This window comes from Barbus barbus (assembly GCF_936440315.1).
Source record: "Barbus barbus genome assembly, chromosome: 7".
NCBI classification, from domain to species: Eukaryota; Metazoa; Chordata; class Actinopteri; order Cypriniformes; family Cyprinidae; genus Barbus; species Barbus barbus.
The window spans coordinates 10742851-10761662 of record NC_136735.1 but is presented as its reverse complement, the minus strand read 5'-3'; the positions used below and the strand labels follow the sequence as shown (position 1 = coordinate 10761662).

The following is an 18812-nucleotide window of genomic DNA, read 5'->3' as shown; positions in this document are numbered from 1 at the left end:
GTTTGAATCCACTGTGAGACACCAATGTGTCCCTGAGCAAGACACTTAACCCCTAGATGCTCCAGAGGCGTGCGACCTCTGACATATATAGCAATTGTAAGTCGCTTTGGATAAAAGCTTCAGCTAAATGAATAAATGTAAGAGCCTGGAGTGGCCCGCATATCGAGGCCATAAAACCTGACGAAGGTCAGGGGCGTGGACCAACCCGCAGCATTGCAGATGTCCTGTATTGGGACACCTGCGAGAAAGGCCTTGGAGGTTGCCACACTTCGAGTTGAATGAGCTCTGACTCCCAAATGGCATCCACAATCCATCGGCTGAGGGTCTGCTTTGAAGCTGGCAGACCTCTCTTAGGGGCACCGTAGCAGACTAGCATTTGGTCCGCCTTTCTCCATAGGGCAGCTCTGTGGACGTATACGCATACAATTGTGCTCTTGCTGGTCAGGCTCCTGAAAGGAATACTACAGGATGAGGTGCTGAGGAGGGGACCTTTGGAACATACCCTGTTCTAGGGTATAGAAAGGCTTTGGCCATGCCGGGCGCAAAGTCCAAATGAGTAGGGTCCACTGAGAGAGCCTGAAGATCCTCCACTCCCTTTAGAGAAGATATCGGCAAAAGAAATGTAGTCTTTAGAGTGAGATGGCAATCAGAAATCTCCTTGATAGGCTCGAAGGGAGGCCTACAGAGAGCCTCAAGCACCACCGCCAGGTCCCAAGATGGCATATATATAACTCCGGATACTTACTTCCATTCCCCGGGGAGAAGTAACCGCAGAGCGGGCTTCCGCCAGAGAACGGCCCACGAATCTGATGGGTGGGGAAGATAGGGACTCGCCCATCTCCCTCCATCAGATCCACTTGACAGACAACACCAAATAAGACTCACAAAACAGTACGTTTGGAAAACACACACAGAGCGCTTTTGCTGAATGACAAAAAGCTGATGCCAGCTGCATCACACGTGCTTTTATACCAGATGGTCATTACGTTACCCTGCCCGTGACGTCTCTCCCATCATTTGGACTGATTACACACGATATTCAGAGCCGCTCACGCTGGAGACTTTCCCCAAAGCGTCTTACCAGACACAGCTCGAGTTCTTGAAGAGAAATATTTGGGTTTGACATCAAAAGATGAATATCAGACGAGATTTACATGCCAGCTTTTATTTCCAGGTATTTACATCTGGATCTGACACACAACTTAGAGGATATCACCTTTTGTTTGAACCCACCCATTTTTCATGTGAGCAGAAGTATTGGAACATGTGACTGACAGGTGTATTTTGTTGCCCAGGTGTGTCCTATCACAATGATTATTCAAACAATAATTAGCACTGAATGTCTACGCTCAGTTTCAGATTTGTGTTTTGCCTGTTCAAACTGCATTTATAGTTAAGAGGTGTAACCAACGTGAAAACCAGAGAGCTGTCTATGTGTGAAAAACAAGCAATTGTGAAGCTGAGAGAAGGAAAATCAATCAGAGCCATTGCACACACATTGGCCATAGCCATTTCAACTATTTGGAATGTCCTGAAGAAGAAAAAAGCCACTGGTGTACTAAGTAAGAGACATCGAACAGGTAGACCAAGGAAAACAACTGCAGTTGATGACAGAAACATTGTGAGAGCAGTCAGGAAAGACCCTAAAACAACTATAAGTGAGATCAGCAACAACATCCAGAGGGCAGGAGTGAAGGTATCACAATCTGCTGTTTGCAGAAAACTTCATGATCACAAGTACAGAGGCTACACCAGAAGATGCAAACCACTCATTAGCAAGAAGAATAGGAAGGCCAGACTGGAATTTGCCAAAAGATGAGATGAGCCTCAAAAATTCTGGGACAAAGTTTTATGGACTGATGAGACAAAGATTAACCTTTACCAAAGTGACGGAAAGGCTAAAGTTTGGAGAAAGAAAGGATCTGCTCATGATCCCAAACATACAAGCTCATCTGTGAAACACAGTGGAAGTAATGTCATGGCTTGGGCTTGCATGGCTTCTTCTGGGACGGCTCATTAATCTTCATTGATGATGTAACACATTATGGCAGCAGCAAAATGAACTCAGAAGTCGACAGAAACATTTTGTCTGCCAATTTAAAGAAAGCTGCAACCAAACTTATTGGGAGATCCTTCATCATGCAGCAAGATAATGACCCAAAACACACTGCCAAAACAATGGAGTTCATCAGGGGCAAGAAGTGGAAGGTTTTAGACTGGCCAAGTCAATCTCCAGGCTTAAACCCTATAGAGCATGCCTTTCACCTGCTAAAGAGGAAACTGAAGGGGGTAACCACCCCAAAACAAACAACAACTGAAAGAGTCTGCACTGAAAGCCTGGAAAAGCATCACAAAAGAAGAATGCAAAAGTTTTGTGATGTCAATGGGTCACAGGCTTGATGCAGTTATTGAAACCAAAGGATTTGCAACTAAATATGAAGTCTTTTTCACTTTAATCTATGTTAATTCTATCTGTTCCAATACTTTTGCTCACATGAAAAATGGTTGGATTCAAACAAAAGGTGATATCTTCTAAGTTGTGTGTCAGATCCAGATGTAAATACCTGGAAATAAAAGCCGGCATGTAAACCTCTTGTCTGAAATTCATATTTTGATGTCAAACCCAAATGTTTTCAGTCTACAGCAAAAATAAAAGAATTGGCCTCACTGTCCCAATACTTTTGGAGGAGAGTGTATATATGAAGGGGTGAAGGTCTGTTTATATGATTTTATCTGCATGTTTAGCAATACATTTCTTTCTTTCTTTTTTGGCAGCAATTAAAAAAGCTCCCATATCCCCTGCAATTACCTCAGCCACAACATCAGCAAAATCATTCAGCTCATCACCAGCAACAACAATTATGTTGCCCACTTCATATTTCCCTGCAACTGCACAAACAACTACTTCAGGGCCTTCAACAAACAAAACAAAGTCTACCAGTTCAACAGAGCCCCTAACAACCAGCATTCAAGAACATATCAGCAAACAGAAGACCACCACACCGGAGGAAACTGCAACATCAGAGGGTGCTACAACTAGTACGCAGACAACAACTGTAAAGGAAGGCTCAAACGCTCCAAAAGGAACAACAATTGCCATTTCATCTGCAAATCTGCCAGCTACATCAGGTGCGGGAGTTAGTTTTGAAAGTACAACAGCTGAAAGAACATCCACAACTGCATCACTCCTGTCAGATACAACTTTATGGTCTACAGTGGCACCTGGAACAACAAATGCAGCAACAACAATTAGAGTGTCCCAAACAGGTTTTACAAAATATTTTATGACTATACACTACCATTCAAAGGCTTAGGAATGTTATTGATTCGTTGAAGTCTCTTATGCTCTCCAAGGCTGCATTAATTTAATCAAAAAATATTGTGAAACAATATTACAATTTAAAATGACCACTTTTTTATTTTAGTTTATTTAAAAATGTAATTCATTCCTGTGATGACAAAACTGAACATTCAGCAGTCATTACTCCAGTCTTCAGTGTCACATGATCCTTAAGAAATCAATCTAAAATGCTGATTAGGTGCTCAAGAAACATTTCTTATTATCTTACTATAGTGCTGCTTAATATTTTTGTGTAAACTGTAAAACTTTTTTTTTTTTCACGATTCTTTGATGAACAAAGATTTTTTTAACTGTGTTTTTGAATCTTGCTTGGATGTAATTTCTTTACCACTAGTGGCAAGAAGCAAGGTCATTTAAATAAAGTTTTTTTTTTTTTTTTTTTTTTACATGACTTTTCATGTCATGTTTAGAAAGTAATTGCAATTGCAGAAATTCAGTCACCAGTTAAACCAGTGAGGCAATTCTATAATTAAAGGGATAGTTCACCTAAAAAATTAAATTGTGTCATCATTTAGTCATCCTCACGTCGTTATAAACCTGTAAAAACTTTCATATTCAGGACACAAATTAATATTTTTTGGTGAAATCAGATATTTCTGTCCCTAAACTGACAGTCTACGCAACTACCACTTCGATGCCAAGACAGTGTAAAACTAATCCATATGAACTGAGCTTTATATGATGAACAGGTTTAATTTAGGCTTTTTTCCATATTTACATTGGTCAGCAAACATAAACAGAAGCTTAACCATACTTGCTTGATGCGTGCGGACAAACCTCACTGGTCCTTTATGTGCTGCATAACACACAAGACATAACCTCCTTGGTTCTCACACATCAAGCAAGCATTCTTGAGCTTATGTTTGCCAAAACTGATGTGTGTTGATTCATGTTTATGAATAAAAGCCTAAATTAAATCTGTTCATCATATAAAGTGATCTAGTCTCTTCCGAAAACTATTCGATTTACATGGGTTCATTTTACGATTTTTTTTAATTTAATTTTTTGAAGCTACAAAGTGGTAGTTGCATAACCCGTCAATGGAGGGACAGAAACCTCTTATATTTTATTGAAATATCTTCGTTTGTTTTCCAAAGATGAACAAAAGATATAAGAGTTTGGAATGACATGAGGGTGAGTAAATGACAACAGAATTAAAAATTTTCGGTGAACTATCTCCTTTGAGATAAAAAGCAGAGAGATACTGTTTTTAATAAGGTGAAGTTTTTGGTTTGGCCATTTCAGCATTTTTTTGTAACAGGGCCATTGATAATAAATAAAAATGTTGATGAAAAAACAGCAGCAAAGTAAACAAGCAAAGTAATATTTAAAGAACATTTTAAGAAAGGGGGAAAAATGAAAAAAGAAAACAGTTGATTACTGATTACTACTGATATTGTTACTCTAAAAGATTTTTAATCTTTTTAATTGTTTATATTGTACACTAACTTGATGCACATTTGATACCTATAGGGGTAACAGCAACACTTCAGCCTACACAAACAGTAGATACAACCGAGGCAGTCACAATCAATGCAGTACAATCTGCAATAACAGAGTCCTCATCATCACCTCAAGTCACAACAGAACCTTTACTGTCCAAAACTGATTCAATAACTCCAAGTAAAACAACAGTGTCTGCATCACACACAGCACCACCAACAACAAAAATATTGTCATCTAATGCTATTTTTACAGCTGCAGAGGCAACAAGTGCAACTACTTTAACATCAAAAAAAGCAACATCAGCATTCCAAGCAACTGCAATGAGCACAACTACAACAGCAACTGTTAGCAATAAACCGGAAACAATCAGCATAACTACAACAGAAGATACAGTGACAAAAACAACAGGCCTAGTAGAGTCTGCTACTACATCCAAAGTTTCTGCCACGATACCAGTGACATCAGCATTGACAGCAACTGCATCGGGTACAACCAAAACAGCAACTGTTAGCAATGAACCAGAAACAATCAGCATAACTACGGCAGAAGATACAGTGACAACAACAACAGGCCTAGTAGAGTCTGCTACTACACCTAAAGTTTCTACCACGATACCAGTGACATCAGCATTGACAGCAACTGCATCGGGCACAACCAAAACAGCAATTGTTAGCAATGAACCAGAAACAATCAGCATAACTACAACAGAAGATACAGTGAAAACAACAACAGGCCTATTAGAGTCTGCTACTAAACCCAAAGTTTCTGCCACGATACCAGTGACATCAGAATTGCCAGCAACTGCATCAGGTACAACCAAAACAGCAACTGTTAGAAATGAACCAGAAACAATCAGCATAACTACGACAGAAGATACAGTGACAACAACAACAGGCCTAGTAGAGTCTGCTACTACACCCAAAGCTTCTACCTTTATACCAGTGACATCAGCATTGACAGCAACTGCATCGGGTACAACCAAAACAGCAACTGTTAGCAATGAACCAGAAACAATCAGCATAACTACGGCAGAAGATACAGTGACAACACCAACAGGCCTAGTAGAGTCTGCTACTACACCCAAACTTTCTACCATGGTACCAGTGACATCAGCATTGGCAGCAACTGCATCGGGCACAACCAAAACAGCAACTGTTAGCAATGAACCAGAAACAATCAGCATAACTACGGCAGAAGATACAGTGACAACAACAACAGGCCTAGTAGAGTCTGCTACTATACCCAAAGTTTCTGCCATGGTACCAGTGACATCAGCATTGCCAGCAACTGCATCGGGTACAACCAAAACAGCAACTGTTAGCAATGAACCAGAAACAATCAGCATAACTACAACAGAAGATACAGTGACAACAACAACAGGCCTATTAGAGTCTGCTACTACATCCAAAGTTTCTGCCACGATACCAGTGACATCAGCATTGACAGCAACTGCATCGGGCACAACCAAAACAGCAACTGTTAGCAATGAACCACAAACAATCAGCATAACAACGGCAGAAGATACAGTGACAACAACAACAGGCCTAGTAGAGTCTGCTACTACACCTAAAGTTTCTACCACGATACCAGTGACATCAGCATTGACAGCAACTGCATCGGGCACAACCAAAACAGCAATTGTTAGCAATGAACCAGAAACAATCAGCATAACTACAACAGAAGATACAGTGAAAACAACAACAGGCCGAGTAGAGTCTGCTACTAAACCCAAAGTTTCTGCCACGATACCAGTGACATCAGAATTGCCAGCAACTGCATCAGGTACAACCAAAACAGCAACTGTTAGCAATGAACCAGAAACAATCAGCATAACTACGACAGAAGATACAGTGACAACAACAACAGGCCTAGTAGAGTCTGCTACTACACCCAAAGTTTCTACCTTTATACCAGTGACATCAGCATTGACAGCAACTGCATCGGGTACAACCAAAACAGCAACTGTTAGCAATGAACCAGAAACAATCAGCATAACTACGGCAGAAGATACAGTGACAACAACAACAGGCCTAGTAGAGTCTGCTACTACACCCAAAGTTTCTGCCATGGTACCAGTGACATCAGCATTGCCAGCAACTGCATCGGGTACAACCAAAACAGCAACTGTTAGCAATGAACCAGAAACAATCAGCATAACTACGGCAGAAGATACAGTGACAACAACAACAGGCCTAGTAGAGTCTGCTACTACACCCAAAGTTTCTACCATGGTACCAGTGACATCAGCATTGCCAGCAACTCCATCGGGTACATCCAAAACAGCAACTGTTAGCAATGAACCAGAAACAATCAGAATAACTACAACAGAAGATACAGTGACAACAACAACAGGGCTATTAGAGTCTGCTACTACACCCAAAGTTTCTGCCATGGTACCAGTGACATCAGCATTGCCAGCAACTGCATCGGGTACAACCAAAACAGCAACTGTTAGCAATGAACCAGAAACAATCAGTATAACTACAACAGAAGATACAGTGACAACAACAACAGGCCTAGTAGAGTCTGCTACTACACCCAAAGTTTCTGCCACGGTACCAGTGACATCAGCATTGACAGCAGCTGCATCGGGTACAACCAAAACAGCAACTGTTAGCAATGAACCAGAAACAATCAGCATAACTACGGCAGAAGATACAGTGACAACAACAACAGGCCTAGTAGAGTCTGCTACTACACCCAAAGTTTCTACCATGGTACCAGTGACATCAGCATTGCCAGCAACTGCATCGGGTACAACCAAAACAGCAACTGTTAGCAATAAACCAGAAACAATCAGCATAACTACGGCAGAAGATACAGTGACAACAACAACAGGCCTAGTACAGTCTGCTACTACACCCAAAGTTTCTGCCATGGTACCAGTGACATCAGCATTGACAGCAACTGCATCGGGCACAACCAAAACAGCAACTGTTAGCAATGAACCAGAAACAATCAGCATAACTACAACAGAAGATACAGTGACAACAACAACAGGCCTAGCAGAGTCTGCTACTAACCCCAAAGTTTCTGCCACGATACCAGTGACATTAGCATTGCCAGCAACTGCATCAGGTACAACCAAAACAGCAACTGTTAGCAATGAACCAGAAACAATCAGCATAACTACAACAGAAGATACAGTGACAACAACAACAGGCCTAGCAGAGTCTGCTACTAACCCCAAAGTTTCTGCCACGATACCAGTGACATCAGCATTGACAGCAACTGCATCGGGTACAACCAAAACAGCAACTGTTAGCAATGAACCAGAAACAATCAGCATAACTACGGCAGAAGATACAGTGACAACAACAACAGGCCTAGTAGAGTCTGCTACTACACCCAAAGTTTCTGCCATGGTACCAGTGACATCAGCATTGCCAGCAACTGCATCGGGTACAACCAAAACAGCAACTGTTAGCAATGAACCAGAAACAATCAGCATAACTACGGCAGAAGATACAGTGACAACAACAACAGGCCTAGTAGAGTCTGCTACTACACCCAAAGTTTCTACCATGGTACCAGTGACATCAGCATTGCCAGCAACTCCATCGGGTACATCCAAAACAGCAACTGTTAGCAATGAACCAGAAACAATCAGAATAACTACAACAGAAGATACAGTGACAACAACAACAGGCCTATTAGAGTCTGCTACTACACCCAAAGTTTCTGCCATGGTACCAGTGACATCAGCATTGCCAGCAACTGCATCGGGTACAACCAAAACAGCAACTGTTAGCAATGAACCAGAAACAATCAGTATAACTACGGCAGAAGATACAGTGACAACAACAACAGGCCTAGTAGAGTCTGCTACTACACCCAAAGTTTCTACCATGGTACCAGTGACATCAGCATTGCCAGCAACTGCATCGGGTACAACCAAAACAGCAACTGTTAGCAATGAACCAGAAACAATCAGAATAACTACAACAGAAGATACAGTGACAACAACAACAGGCCTATTAGAGTCTGCTACTACACCCAAAGTTTCTGCCATGGTACCAGTGACATCAGCATTGCCAGCAACTGCATCGGGTACAACCAAAACAGCAACTGTTAGCAATAAACCAGAAACAATCAGCATAACTACGGCAGAAGATACAGTGACAACAACAACAGGCCTAGTACAGTCTGCTACTACACCCAAAGTTTCTGCCATGGTACCAGTGACATCAGCATTGACAGCAACTGCATCGGGCACAACCAAAACAGCAACTGTTAGCAATGAACCAGAAACAATCAGCATAACTACAACAGAAGATACAGTGACAACAACAACAGGCCTAGCAGAGTCTGCTACTAACCCCAAAGTTTCTGCCACGATACCAGTGACATTAGCATTGCCAGCAACTGCATCAGGTACAACCAAAACAGCAACTGTTAGCAATGAACCAGAAACAATCAGCATAACTACAACAGAAGATACAGTGACAACAACAACAGGCCTAGCAGAGTCTGCTACTAACCCCAAAGTTTCTGCCACGATACCAGTGACATCAGCATTGACAGCAACTGCATCGGGTACAACCAAAACAGCAACTGTTAGCAATGAACCAGAAACAATCAGCATAACTACGGCAGAAGATACAGTGACAACAACAACAGGCCTAGTAGAGTCTGCTACTACACCCAAAGTTTCTGCCATGGTACCAGTGACATCAGCATTGCCAGCAACTGCATCGGGTACAACCAAAACAGCAACTGTTAGCAATGAACCAGAAACAATCAGCATAACTACGGCAGAAGATACAGTGACAACAACAACAGGCCTAGTAGAGTCTGCTACTACACCCAAAGTTTCTACCATGGTACCAGTGACATCAGCATTGCCAGCAACTGCATCGGGTACAACCAAAACAGCAACTGTTAGCAATGAACCAGAAACAATCAGAATAACTACAACAGAAGATACAGTGACAACAACAACAGGCCTATTAGAGTCTACTACTACACCCAAAGTTTCTGCCATGGTACCAGTGACATCAGCATTGCCAGCAACTGCATCGGGTACAACCAAAACAGCAACTGTTAGCAATAAACCAGAAACAATCAGCATAACTACGGCAGAAGATACAGTGACAACAACAACAGGCCTAGTACAGTCTGCTACTACACCCAAAGTTTCTGCCATGGTACCAGTGACATCAGCATTGACAGCAACTGCATCGGGCACAACCAAAACAGCAACTGTTAGCAATGAACCAGAAACAATCAGCATAACTACAACAGAAGATACAGTGACAACAACAACAGGCCTAGCAGAGTCTGCTACTAACCCCAAAGTTTCTGCCACGATACCAGTGACATTAGCATTGCCAGCAACTGCATCAGGTACAACCAAAACAGCAACTGTTAGCAATGAACCAAAAACAATCAGCATAACTACAACAGAAGATACAGTGACAACAACAACAGGCCTAGCAGAGTCTGCTACTAACCCCAAAGTTTCTGCCACGATACCAGTGACATCGGCATTGACAGCAACTGCATCGGGTACTACCAAAACAGCAACTGTTAGCAATGAACCAGAAACAATCAGCATAACTACGGCAGAAGATACAGTGACAACAACAACAGGCCTAGTAGAGTCTGCTACTACACCCAAAGTTTCTACCATGGTACCAGTGACATCAGGATTGCCAGCAACTGCATCGGGTACATCCAAAACAGCAACTGTTAGCAATGAACCAGAAACAATCAGAATAACTACAACAGAAGATACAGTGACAACAACAACAGGCCTATTAGAGTCTGCTACTACACCCAAAGTTTCTGCCATGGTACCAGTGACATCAGCATTGCCAGCAACTGCATCGGGTACAACCAAAACAGCAACTGTTAGCAATGAACCAGAAACAATCAGTATAACTACAACAGAAGATACAGTGACAACAACAACAGGCCTAGTAGAGTCTGCTACTACACCCAAAGTTTCTGCCACGGTACCAGTGACATCAGCATTGACAGCAGCTGCATCAGGTACAACCAAAACAGCAACTGTTAGCAATGAACCAGAAACAATCAGCATAACTACAACAGAAGATACAGTGACAACAACAACAGGCCTAGCAGAGTCTGCTACTAACCCCAAAGTTTCTGCCACGATACCAGTGACATCAGCATTGACAGCAACTGCATCGGGTACAACCAAAACAGCAACTGTTAGCAATGAACCAGAAACAATCAGCATAACTACGGCAGAAGATACAGTGACAACAACAACAGGCCTAGTAGAGTCTGCTACTACACCCAAAGTTTCTACCATGGTACCAGTGACATCAGCATTGCCAGCAACTGCATCGGGTACATCCAAAACAGCAACTGTTAGCAATGAACCAGAAACAATCAGAATAACTACAACAGAAGATACAGTGACAACAACAACAGGCCTATTAGAGTCTGCTACTACACCCAAAGTTTCTGCCATGGTACCAGTGACATCAGCATTGCCAGCAACTGCATCGGGTACAACCAAAACAGCAACTGTTAGCAATGAACCAGAAACAATCAGCATAACTACAACAGAAGATACAGTGACAACAAGAACAGGCCTAGTAGAGTCTGCTACTACACCCAAAGTTTCTGCCACGGTACCAGTGACATCAGCATTGACAGCAACTGCATCGGGTACGACCAAAACAGCAACTGTTAGCAATGCACCAGAAACAATCAGCATAACTACAACAGAAGATACAGTGACAACAAGAACAGGCCCAGTAGAGTCTGCTACTACACCCAAAGTTTCTACCATGGTACCAGTGACATCAGCATTGACAGCAACTGCATCGGGTACAACCAAAACAGCAACAGTTAGCAATGAACCAGAAAGAATCAGCATAACTACAACAGAAGATACAGTGACAACAACAACAGGCCTAGTAGAGTCTGCTACTACACCCAAAGTTTCTGCCACAATACCAGTGACAACAGCATTGCCAGCAACTGCATTGGGTACAACCAAAACAGCAACTGTTAGCAATGAACCAGAAACAATCAGCATAACTACAACAGAAGATACAGTGACAACAACAACAGGCCTAGTAGAGTCTGCTACTACACCCAAAGTTTCTGCCACGGTACCAGTGACATCAGCATTGTCAGCAACTGCATCCGGTACAACCAAAACAGCAACAGTTAGCAATGAACCAGAAAGAATCAGCATAACTACAACAGAGGATACAGTGACAACAACAACAGGCCTAGTAGAGTCTGCTACTACACCCAAAGTTTCTACCATGGTACCAGTGACATCAGCATTGCCAGCAACTGCATCGGGTACAACCAAAACAGCAACTGTTAGCAATGAACCAGAAACAATCAGCATAACTACGACAGAAGATACAGTGACAACAACAACAGGCCTAGTAGAGTCTGCTACTACACCCAAAGTTTCTGCCACGGTACCAGTGACATCAGCATTGCCAGCAAATGCATCGGGTACAACCAAAACTGCAACTCTTAGCAATGAACCAGAAACAATCAGCATAACTACAACAGAAGATACAGTGACAACAACAACAGGCCCAGTAGAGTCTGCAACTACACCCAAAGCTTCTACCTTTATACCAGTGACATCAGCGTTGCCAGCAACTGCATCGGGCATGACAACAGCAGTAACAGTTAGCAATGAACCAGAATCAACCAATTCTACACTAGCTCAGGTTTCATCTACTTTGTTACATTCTGTGGCAGTAGATCCAGTTACAACAACAACATCGACAACACGCTTATTAAAGTCTGCTACTACATCCAAAGCTTCAACCTTTATACCAGTGACATCAGCATTGCCAGCAACTGCATCAAGGACAACAGCAGCAGCAACTGTTAAAATCAACCAAGAATCAACCAAGACTACACTAGCTGAGGGTTCATATACTGTATTACATTCTACAAAAGTATATACAACAACGTCGACAACAACACTAACGTTAATAAAGCCAATAACAGAGGCTCATACCTCATACGTGTCCACCACTGCAGCACCAACAACAGAGGGAACAAATACTGATCCTCCTACCCTTGACGAGGGAAGCATACACTTAAGATTCAGTCTAAATGAAACTTTCAGTGAAATATATAACAACCAGTCATCCCCTGAATTCATTGCATTGGCATCCCATGTGGTAACTGTGGTAAGTCTAACTTGTTTCAAATACCATTTATTTTTAATTATCTTGGTCATGGAAATCTTTATTACATTCATGGTTACAGTTTTTCTTGACTACTAACACACGATTACTAAAACAATTCACCATTTTCATACAACTAGAATCTCAAAACTACACACCAACTTGCACAAACCTCAAACTTCCAGATCCTAATATTTAAGATCAAATATTTTAGGCAAAACTCTCTTTTGTCAGAATCAAACTCTGGCCTCAGGTGACACACAAACCTGACAAACACACCAATTACTTCACTACATAGAGAACACTAGTGAGAGCAATTCAAAACTTTTTTTTACAAAAACCTCATTTTGGGAATCAGGAATCATTTTCCAAGTCAATGTCTATTACTATGTAAAAAGAGGGGTGCAGATACAGTGACATTTAGCAATAAACTTTAATCCCCCCCCAATATTTTTTATTGGCATTTTGTCAGGACAGTATGAATTTCACTTAGGGTAAACGTACCTACTAAGCTCACGTACCCATTAAGCACATTTCTTTTTGAGATCAGATTATAAAAAGAAAAAATAATTTATTATCCTACTTGATGTCTTAACTAAATTATGTGTTTATTACTATATACTTCCTATAATTTCAAGTCAATCGGATCATTGCACACTGAGAAATGGGTCTCTATGTGTTCACACTGTCTGGCGGCCATTTTGAAAGATGTCTGAAAACTTTCAACAAAAGAGGAGCCCCATAAATGTGCATTTTTTAGATATTTAAGCCTTTATTTGGGGTAAGTTTCACTAGTTATTGTAAAATTAAGAGATTAATGTTCAAACTTTTGCATATTATAACCTGGAACATGGATGTGGGAAATAATTGGGGGAATAATTTGGGGGAAGTCGTGGCCTAATGGTTAGGGAGTCGGACTCGTAATCGAAAGGTTGCGGGTTCGAGTCCCTGGCCGGCAGGGATTGTAGGTGGGGGGAGTGAATGTACAGCGCTCTCTCCACCCTCAATACCACGACTGAGGTCACCGAACCCCCAATTGCTCCCCGGGCGCCGCAGCATGGCTGCCCACTGCTCCGGGTGTGCGTGTGCGTGTGCATTTGTTCCTTGTATCCCTCTATTGTGAGTAGGAGAAGTGGCACACCTCCATTTAAGGAGAATGTTCCTTCTAGCTAATAGAATAGTAAAAGCAACCACTTGACCAATGGGACTAGAGTAAGTAGTGTATGGTAGAACACCAAAAACAGTTGTCAATGGATCGGGACTCAGTTCATTCATTAAGTGCTTTTTCTAGTGTGCCAAATACGTTGGACCAAAAGATTACTAATCAAGGGCATGACCAGAACATGTGCATGATCTGCTGGAGCTTGTCTACATTGGTTGCAAGCATCATTCTTGTCTGGAAAAATTGATAATTGTGCATTTGTCAGGTGAGCTCTGTAAAGCATTGTTTCATACCACGCCTGGCGCAGATTGATGACGAGTGCTTCCCGATATAAAGATGCATGACCACTAGTCATCTGAAATAGGAATAGTAATTTCTTTGAATGATCAGGTATCAATGTATTAGGTAACAGGGCGAACGAGATGTGAGACGTGCGGATCCATTTGCAAACTTTATTAAACAAAAGACGTGGTCAAAAAACACAAGCAGGGTCAAAACATCAGCACACAGCATTGGCACAGACAAGATACAATAATAATCCAGAGGGCAAGCGTGGGTCTATGATCGGTGAACAATATCCAGAGGGCTTGACAACAGGGGTAATCCAGAAACATGAGTGATAATGCAAATAAGGTTCAAACAGAGTTTGAACGGCGAGACAAGGGTAAATCCAGGAAACACAGACTAGAAAACAAGAAACATGTTCCGTATCGCAGCTAAAACTATAGTCCTATGGGGGAGTAATAAATGCAGAACAATACTGGAACTAAACAGAAGCACAGAATGGCTTGGTAAGGCAGCTAACACTACAACCCCCGGTTTCACAGACAAGGCTTAAGCCTAGTCCTAGACTAAAATGTAAATCTGAGCTATTTCAACTGAAAGAAACTTGCACTGACTGATCTTAAAACATGTCATTGCCTTTGTTTTGTCTTAAGATGCACACCAGTAAAGTTTTTTTCTAAGGAATGTTTATTAAAATTACTTAAATATCCTTATTGAACTATGGCCTAATCCTGGCTTAGGCTAAACCCTGTCTGTGAAACTGGGCCCAAGAGTGCTATACGCAGAACAATACTCGGCAGAGAGGAAGTCCATGGTTTAAGTAGGGTATGATTGTGTGATAATTCTCAGGTGTGAGCCTGTGATTGAGACAGCTGTGTGTACTTAGTGCAATGAATGATGGGAAATGTAGTCCAGGGTAATATATGACAGTCTGTGTGGTGTGAGAATCGATTTGATGGAAGAATGACCTCTGGTGGTGAGCGAATGAAAGTCCATGGACCTGTTTCATGACAGTATAAATGTTTTAACTAAGTTATAAATGACTGAGATTAGATATTTATCATTGGGTTGATAAATAATTTCTCATCTGAAAGAAACAAAATAGGTGACTATTGGGTAGGTTAAACCTGGCAGATAGGGAAGAAAATTCTGTAAACACAGTCTTCATACAGGTCCTTAGCTGAGTGTATACCATTACATGTCTATGTACAGTATGCAGAGTCCAAACAAGATGGTGAGAAAGCATGGTTTTTCAAAATCGGCATATGTATAGAAGCTGTCAAAATTTTTAAAGAAAGATCTAGTGATGAAAATAAAGAAAATAAAGTTGTTTAGTCAGTGTGACCATTTTAGCTTTAAGAAAAAAATTTGAATTCTGAATTGAATTCTGACAAAAGAAAAATACCCTGTAGGCCAACTTCCCTCATGGTCATTCCATTTTGAAGAACATGGTCTACTATAGTGCCTTGCATTTTATCAGAAACAAATCACCAGACAGACAGGCAGACAGACAGACAACCATGGATGAATGGATGGATGGATGGATGGATGGATAGAAAAATGTTCTTCCTCCATGTGTTACATCATTGTATTTTCACAATCATGACATAAAACAACAAACTGCAACAAATACGATAGAGAAATATATTAATGAAACTTCAACAGCTAGGTACAAGTATTATAAGGAACATACCATTTACTACAACTTGGCTCCAAAACAGAAATTCACTATCATAATGTTTACTCATATTTACTCTGATTCTGATAACAGGTGAGGGCAGAATTAACAACAAAGTGCAGAATTAACTGTAAAAGTCATAGCGCCACTAGGTGGCTCTAAAAGCTAAATAATGATAATTGTAGCATATTCATCCACCCATTCTCCAAACCGCTTGTCCTGTGTAGGGTGGTGGAAATTGCTCATACCATGCTGAAAAGTTATTCTAAATGTTATATACAATAAGCCAGTGGTTTTTCAAACCTGCCCTGCAAGTATCCCTGCCCTGCACATTTTGTATGTCTCCCTTGTCAGACACACCCAGTTCAGGTCTTGTCAGCTCGTGAGTAGAGACTGCAATACCTGTACTGGGTGTGTCTGACAAGGGAGACATACAAAATGTGCAGGGCAGGGGTGCTTGCAGGACAGGTTTGAAAACCACTGCAATAAGCAAATTAGATGACTTCAAGTAAAGATTTTTAATAAAAGAAAAAAAAGCATAAAAAGAGACATGATTCCTGTTATACTACGTTCAAAATGACTGCAAGTGCCAATAGAATTTGCATTCAGGTGAGGGGAGTGCATATTATTATTAATATTATTATGCTAGGATAAATCTCAGGCTGTGCTCTATTTACAGTAAAAATATATTTTTCATTATATGCAGATAAACAGAATTTACAGGGCAAGCTATCTCAGAGGATACAGGCGATGCAGAGTCAACTCTTTTGCGTAAGCATGACAGCTGTGGTCTTTAAAATTCATTGTAAAAATGTCCAAGGTATTTTTAATAATTGGATCACATATTTATAGGACACTGGGGATTAAATTGTATTATTATTATTATTTGCAGGAGGGGCTCCATTAAAGTTGATATGACTCTTATCTTTGAGAATTCTTCTACAGTCCCAACCTCATTTGAGGTAGAGGAAATTCTTAATGGGACCGCTGTGAATAGTACCATAGCTTTGGACATCATACTTGATACTATCAAAGCAGGTGAGTGTGTGAAGTATAATTCACAAATTAGCATAATCAAATTGTTCAAATTAAGTTTCATGTGTGCTGTGCATTTCCTATTACAGGGGAAGTATTTACTTCTAGTACAACACCGCCTGCCACAAATGCAACTGAATCTACCACCATGAAACACACATCGAGTGCCAATGGTATTTTCCGGCAAATCTTATGTTCCATTGTTAAATAGTATTTTATTTAATGCTTTTAAATACATAACATACAGTATTTAGAATATTTGATGTAGTGTGTAGTGCACTGATCACCCCTGTGAACTCAATGCCATAGCCTATATTCTTATTTGATATTTTTCTGTACTTCTTACTTTTTCAGAGTACACAAACACCGCGTCTAGTGCCTTTCCATGGATGGTACGCTGTTCACTAATGACTATATCTCTAGCCATTACTGTTTTATTAGGACAAACCTTGATGTTTTTGTAATTTAAAGTGCACTGAAAGTTCACATAAGAAATAAAAGGAAGAATACTTTGTTTAAAATAATAGTTAAGCTGATTTTGTTGGTGAAGGATGGACTAATGTTGTAGAAGTTTATTTTATGCAGAGACTATAGATTTTTATTAATATCTATATAGTAGCCTATACATCCTACAGTATATATATATAATATGTAATACTATGGGCCCTATCATATATCATGTGTTGTGTAATATTCGGTTCCCGTGAATAACTGTTCCAGTGGGTGGAGTTTAGGTCATTAGTTCCTCTGTTGTGGGCGTGTCCTTGAAACAACGCGCAAACGAATGGAACTGAAAATATTAGTGCATGCTCCTCAAATTGCTAAATGTTTCATGGCTTATTTCGAAAAGGTAATGAAGTATCAATGTTCAGCATTAAAGCATTAACTGCAACAGTGTCAAAACAATACATAGTTTGTATAATATGATAAATCTTTTGATTGATTACAGGAATACAGCAAAACAAACCATAAGTGAATAACTCATGCTAACCTAGGCTAATATAGTTTTGGTTTTTGATACGTTTAGTTTAGTTTTGTTATTTATATATTTAATTTGTGGGGCTTTAATTAATGTATTTATTTATTTGAATAGATTAGTTGTCATTGGTGACTCAGTAGTCATTGTGTGCTGTGTGTATACAACAATGCCTGAAACAAACCTCTACCAATGTATCTGTGGCCTAATAAAATGCATATAAACTAGTCTGGTTTGAGTATCCTGTGTCATTCATAAACCCTTGTTTATTTTGTATATAGCCAGTGTTTCTGTTACCCATAAGCAACATGCCTACTGAGAAAATTTTTCTTGTAGTTAAAATGTTAATATTGTAATCATTATCATTTGAAATTGATTATGTAATACAGTATATAATAAACCTTAAAGCATTATTCTGATGGCACAGTCTTCTTGGACATCAAGACACCTCTAGGTCAGCAGCTACTCCGAGAATATTATTTTTAAATTTGGATAAGAACTCATATATATGTCATCATCAATAGTGTCATAATATGGCCTTGATTTGCTTTTGTGATATTTCCACATATATTCATCATCATGTGAAGTCGTTGCCTTTTTTCAGACTGGATGTGGAGCTTAAGTCACAGGTAGCTGATCATTGTGTGAACTGAACATACTGCCAAGGCCCTGTTTTAATAATTATCTCAGACACCAGACACTGACTTAATTTTGCATTCCTTCAT

At 40.4% G+C, this 18812-nt stretch overlaps 1 protein-coding gene across 1 annotated transcript in view; it reads left to right on the top strand.

Annotated features, from left to right (window-relative positions):
* muc13a (mucin 13a, cell surface associated) overlaps positions 1-18315 on the top strand; it is a 26563-nt gene extending 8248 nt beyond the window's left edge. The window contains exons 7-12 of the mRNA XM_079420814.1: positions 2776-3267; positions 4835-12954; positions 16783-16847; positions 16969-17114; positions 17201-17284; positions 17466-18315. Of these exons, the coding sequence (XP_079276940.1) occupies positions 2776-3267; positions 4835-12954; positions 16783-16847; positions 16969-17114; positions 17201-17284; positions 17466-17575 (9017 nt within the window). The 3' untranslated portion in view covers positions 17576-18315. The remainder of the gene's footprint in view (positions 1-2775; positions 3268-4834; positions 12955-16782; positions 16848-16968; positions 17115-17200; positions 17285-17465) is intronic.
* The last annotated feature ends 497 nt before the right edge of the window (positions 18316-18812 follow it).